Source organism: Dermacentor silvarum, chromosome 8 (genome assembly GCF_013339745.2).
Source record: "Dermacentor silvarum isolate Dsil-2018 chromosome 8, BIME_Dsil_1.4, whole genome shotgun sequence".
NCBI lineage: Eukaryota > Metazoa > Arthropoda > Arachnida > Ixodida > Ixodidae > Dermacentor > Dermacentor silvarum.
In genome coordinates this window covers 97,623,215-97,629,214 of record NC_051161.1, presented here as the reverse complement: position 1 = coordinate 97,629,214, position 6,000 = coordinate 97,623,215, and the positions used below count along the sequence as shown (strand labels likewise).

At 47.5% G+C, this 6,000-nt stretch overlaps 1 protein-coding gene across 1 annotated transcript in view; it reads right to left on the bottom strand.

Annotated features, from left to right (window-relative positions):
• Window positions 1–1,831: 1,831 nt before the first annotated feature.
• Window positions 1,832–6,000, bottom strand: part of LOC119462307 (zinc finger protein 346-like) — a 46,654-nt gene continuing 42,485 nt past the window's right edge. The window contains exons 10-12 of the mRNA XM_037723650.2: window positions 4,125–4,172; window positions 3,054–3,281; window positions 1,832–2,203 (exon numbers count right to left, since the gene is read on the bottom strand). Coding sequence (XP_037579578.2) covers window positions 1,847–2,203; window positions 3,054–3,281; window positions 4,125–4,172 — 633 coding nt within the window. The 3' untranslated portion in view covers window positions 1,832–1,846. The remainder of the gene's footprint in view (window positions 2,204–3,053; window positions 3,282–4,124; window positions 4,173–6,000) is intronic.

Here is a 6,000-nt window from a genome sequence, read left to right as displayed (position 1 = left end):
CCATGGAACGCACGGCTGAACATCGCGGACAAAGGCGCGCTACCCGAACGGCCGGAAGCACCGCGTCCGAAGCAGCACATCTAACGTCGCCGTTGATTCTACTGGGCATAGCTACGGCCCATCTTATGTCATCGGATCGTCAGCCAGCGCGTCCAGCGGCATCCAAAACCGCGTTGATACGGCTTACTATTCAGTGGGCGAGTCGGCTGAGTGCGCGAGAAGTGCGGCGATCTTGAAGGAGTGACTGGCATCATAGTGCGCAACGGAGCGGAGCGGAAATTCAAGCTGCTAGTCGCCAAAGCTTCGGAAGTCGCAAAATGAGCATCTAGACAGTAGTGCTATCAAGGTTAGGCTTTCAAAACGGCACAAGCCAGCAAAGAAGCCAGCAAAGAACCCTGCCTATACAGCCCTGGCATGCTGTAGAGCGATGTGTTGTTGAATGACAATAATCAATTTTGGTCATTCAATAAATATTCCACAAGTGCGTGCTTTTGACTTGAACATTGTGTAAGTTTATTTGTCTATGGAAAGGCTACTTTAGTATACAATTTTTGTATTCATTTAGCTTACAGGCCACTGGAACGGGCACATGAAGTGGTAAATGTAGTTTCTCATGCTGGTTTAGGGGCAGTACATGGCTTTATGACAAGCTTTTCCCAGTTTTCTGGCAGGGTACAGTCATATATTTAGTATAGTCATTCTCGTGAAGAATGGAGCTACAAAATGATGTCATTAATATTGCTGTAGCTGGATTCTAGAAAAAGTTGCAGCTGTCTAAACTTCAAATGTGTTTTCTCAGTTCGATGTTTTTACACACCGCACTCAGTCTTACGGGGCTTTTTTCTATGATGTTGTGGAGTGACAATAAGTTTGGTACCAGTGTATTCGTAATGAAATGATCTAGGAGGGATGCTATTTCTGTTACTCTAGCATCATTTTATAAGTTACAATCAAAAGTAACAATGAGTGAAAATAAGAAAAATATATTCACAGTCATTGTTGGTCTCCTTTCTTACCTTTATAATGTTTTCAAACAAATAAAAATAGCATCAGCCCCTAGAGCAAGTCTAACCAAGGATAAATTGCCAAAAAGCCCCGTAAGAAGTACTCATGAAATTTATTTTCAGATTTTAATACTTTCTGAATTAGAGTAGCTATCAAAAAACTATTTATAGATTTGAAATCAGCGTAAAAAAATGATCTAAACAGTGAATTTTAGTTCAGATAGAACCAAAACTAAAGAAAAAGTTTTTAGAACCCACGTCCCCCCTTGACGATTTGTTTAGCCAGCTGTCCGATCCCGGGTGCCGTTCATGATGGGAATGCAGCGACAGATTTCGTCACCGTCGACGACCATGTTGCGACCACTGGAGAGATCGCTGACAAAGACATTGTTGCCGATCTGGCTAGGGATCTTGCCGGCGACAGTAACTGCGAGACCCAACCAGTTCCGACCTGCCCACGTGCCCCGATGCACTTCATGCACTGAGCGTTGTTAGCCGCCACTGCGGGTTCATAGAAGGCTGTGGGCTCAGATTTTCCGAGTCACTCGACCATGTTGAAAAGTGTCTGCTCAACAATGCTTTAAAAATAAAAAAGCAGAAGATCGGCGACTAGTTCTCGCGCTAATATGCCCGCCACACATGTATTTAGGAAGTAAAGAACACTTTTTTAATGAGGTGCGTTTTGTACATTGTCAAATTATTTAAATGTTCTATATCGAATTGCTCGATATATCGAACTAATTCCAATTTTTTTGTGAGTTCGATATATGCGGGTTTGACTGTAAACAAAGCCACAAGAAATGTCTGAATCCACAAGTGCGAAGATGAGACGAATCCATGCGCTAACCATAATTCCCGTGGTGGTGGAACGATCGCTGCCCCAGAGTTCCCTCTCGCAATTCCCGTAGGAAGCTCTCAAGATAAGCAGTACACGTTGCGCTACTCACACTGTACCGCTGGCTCTGCCTCAGCTGCTGCAGGCTCTTCTGCAGGTCCATGTCCTGGAGGTTCCGCGCAACAGCCTGGAACTCCTCGTCGTGGTAGCCACCAGAGTCCTCCCGCCCCGTAATGTTCAGGAGTCGCTGCTGCAGCTGGATCATGGTTTCTAAGGTGGCCGCCACAGACGTAGGATCGGGCATTCCTGAGCCCCCGCCACCGCTGGGACCGCGACGCTCCGCATAGTCCTCGATCATGCCACCCTGCAGTGGCAGCAGAAACACCCTCAATTTAAGGACATCACAATTAACCCCAAAAATGAATTATTAGACAGTTGTACAAAGTAAGGACAGTGGTTTTATCAGCCATATAAGATTGTTAACATTCACTTACTAAATTAACAAGCATGGTGTCACACGTGCACAGGCAAATATGAACACATGTATCTCACTCGACGACCGCAGAGATTGGTTGTCAACACGCTGGCATGAGAAAGCGTGGCAGTAGCAGTGAGCAAATTGACCTTCGTGCTGTCTCTCGCTTCAACACAACTAAGCGGCGAGAGCACAGCGCACACAAAGCTATCAGCCCTCGGCGCACCTAGACTATGTCCCCGAGGAGATGGCTTCGAAGATAGGGTTTACTGCTTTATATGGCACAAAGGCAGTGCCGTAGCGAGAACCTTATACGTGCAGTTCACGTATACCGATACCATATATAATGATTTATCGATCATTCACGGTATTAGCCGACAGCTTAAATTAAAGCTCCTCGCAACTTCTTCACGTGAAACTAATTATAGAAACAACTTTTGTTGGTTGGATTATACGAAGCCCGGATTATAAGGCGTTCTTGTGTGGTCCTGAGAAAGTCGTATAATCGAGGTTCCACTATAAAAACTCCTATCTACAAACTTGTGCAAAGCTAGCAGCCCTCTTGCTTCCTTTCACCACGAGAAGACATTGAATGGAAGGATTGTGGAACGCCAAGAACATCTTTGCGAAAAATTTCCCTCCGTAAAACGTGACGCAACTCTCGTAAAATAGTAACGTAAACCCAAATTCGTAAACATTAGCAAAAACTTAGCAGACTTTAGAAGTGTAAACGACAGACCTGAGGTCCCCGAAAGCCGGGCTCGAAGCCGCCGCCTGGTCCAGATGGAGGTGCAAAGAGGTCCCGAGCCATGGGGTCGAGGAAGGGCTCGGGGGAACGTATGCGCTGCGGTGGGCCACCTGACCAGAGGTCCCGCGGAGGAGACCGCATGCGAGGTGGTGGCGACCACGCGGGTGGCCGCGAAAATGGGGACGGAGAGCGCGGCCGCTTGCGGTCAAATGGTGGAGCCTGGTGAAGGCACACAGAGAGAGAACGAGAGTTTTGTGCAGAGAGTTTCGTGTGAGAGTTTTTTGTACGTTGTGGCTATCCCAATCTCTGATCTCCCATGTTTCTAGAGATATCGGGATGTTGGCGATGTGTCAAGAAAAGCTGCATTCGCGCTTATCAGCAGGGCCGATAGCACCTCCCGAAGCCCAACATCCTTTTTGATTTAGAAGACAATACACAAATTCTGCTGCATATTTCTTCCAAATATTTCGCTACATGATAAAGGAAGGTGGTCTTAGGACTGCGGGAAAAAAACAATATTCGGCCATTGCATTACCGCGTTTCCTCTTTTCAAATTTTTTACAAAACTTTTTAAGCAACACAAATTTTGGGCTATACGAATTTTCGCGCTATCCCGAAACATTTGTATCACCGAGATTCTACTCTAATGCCACAAGACCAATACTTACAAATTTTCACATTATTTACAGCAAACTTGACTGGTAAAATTGTTATGTACACAGGAAAAGTGTTCAAAATCTGCGGGCCACTGTTTTAGTGTATTTTGCTACTCACCATTACCTTTTTGCCCACTAAATTTAGCAGACTACATCAGTGGGCAAAATCGGAAGCTGTCCAGGGCCAATATTTGTAAACAGCAAAAGGGTCTATAGCGACTGCAAAGTGCTGCTTTCATTTTTGAAGGCTCCTTCACTAAATCGAGAGGAACAATGCTCTGCATTCCATGGAAGAGTTCTAGGAACATGACGAAAATTAGGTACAACTGCGAACTTTGAAAATGAAGATTCATTAAACCAAAGTTCCACTAAAATACACTAAACAAAACGGGCCAGGATAACTCACGGATGACTGTAGACCTGTGGCCATGCGATGCGCCCTGGTGGTGAAGTGCTGCAAGCAGACAGAGAACAGGAATGATCAAAGTGACAACATTTTCTCGCACTTTCTGCCTAAGGTCAACCTTTTCCTGGAACGGGGTGCAGTCGCTGAAAAAAATGGCTGCACCCCACCGTCGTCAATTCCACAAAATATAGTCATGCTGTTTTAACTTGATACAACTTTTTACTGTTCTGCTGCCAACCAAGCGTAGGTTTACCCCACCGTAGCGGTGGCAGATACACCCTTCTCTTCACAACAACACACACCCCGTCCTCACCACCAGGGATGGGTGAATAGTGAATTTGAGTTTTGAAGCGAATTCGAAGCGAATCGTGATTTGGTCGAATAATTTCGAATCGTAGCTGAGTCGCTGAGTCGCCCGACGATCTTGTACGGGCCAAAGTATCGGCGCAGTAATTTTTCTGACAGTCCCTGATGACGGACGGGTGTCCACACCCAAACATAGTCACCGGGTTCGTACTGGATGTGTCTTCGGCCACTGTTGTAACGGCGGGCGTCGGTACTCTGCAGGTTGCGGATGCGGTTGCGAGCAAGCTGTCGGGTTTCTTCGGCTTTCTGGATGATGTCGTCAGCGTTGTCACTTCTTGTTGTTCCGTTGTCTACCGGGAGCATGGCGTCTAAAGGTGTTGTTACGCAGCGCCCATAAACCAGTTCAAATGGTGTGAATCGGGTGGTTTCCTGCACAGCCGTATTGTATGCGAATGTCACGTATGGTAAAATTTGGTCCCATGACTTGTGCTCTACGTCAACGTACATGGAGATCATATCGGCCATAGTTCTGTTGAGGCGCTCGGTTAGTCCATTAGTTTGTGGGCGATAGGCCGTGGTTTTACGATGATTGGTGTGGGTCAGCGTGACGATCTCTTGCATTAAGTCAGCAGTAAACGCAGTTCCTCGATCAGTTATTAAGATGGAAGGAGCCCCATGACGTAGAACGATTTCATGGACAAAAAACATCGCGACTTCTGTAGCGGTTCCGCGGGGCACAGCTTTGGTTTCTGCGTACCTCGTCAGGTAGTCCATTGCGACGACTATCCATTTGTTTCCTGTGGACGACGTAGGGAACGGACCGAGGAGGTCCATTCCCACCTGTTGAAACGGTGCTGGAGGAGGGTCCAGGGGTTACAGAAGACCAGCAGGTTTCAAAGGTGGAACCTTGCGCCGTTGACAATCACGGCAGCTTCTCACGTAGCGCTGAACGGACGAGAATAGTTGTGGCCAGTAATACTTCTGGCGTATGCGCGCTAACGTCCTGGCGAAGCCTAAGTGTCCGGCACACGGGTCGTCATGACACGCCTGCAGTACTTCGCGCAGCGAAACCGGGACGACAAGAAGGAACGTTTCTTGGCTGTTTTCGGAGCTCTTTTTGTAGAGCACGTCGTTCCGGAGGCAGTAAGAAGTCAGACCTCGTGACATCGGTCGTGGGACAATAACGTCGGCTCCCTGAAGGTATCCAATGAGGGGAAGCAATGTACAGTCTGCACGTTGGAGGTCAGCCATCTCGACAGTGTCCACTACACCAAGAAACGGGAAATCTTGTTCTACGTCACAGGGCTTCCAAGGTATAGGTGCACGTGAGAGGCAGTCAGCGTCGCCGTGCTTCTATCCGGATCGATATACCACTGTGACGTCGTACTCCTGAAGGCGGAGACTCCAACGAGCGAGGCGGCCTAAAGGGTCCCTAACACTCGCAAGCCAACACAGTGAGTGGTGGTCACTTACTATGCGAAAAGGGCGGCCGTAAAGGTAGGGTCGGAACTTGCCGATGGCCCAAACGACAGCTAGACACTCCTTTTCAGTTGTGGAATAGTTGACCTCC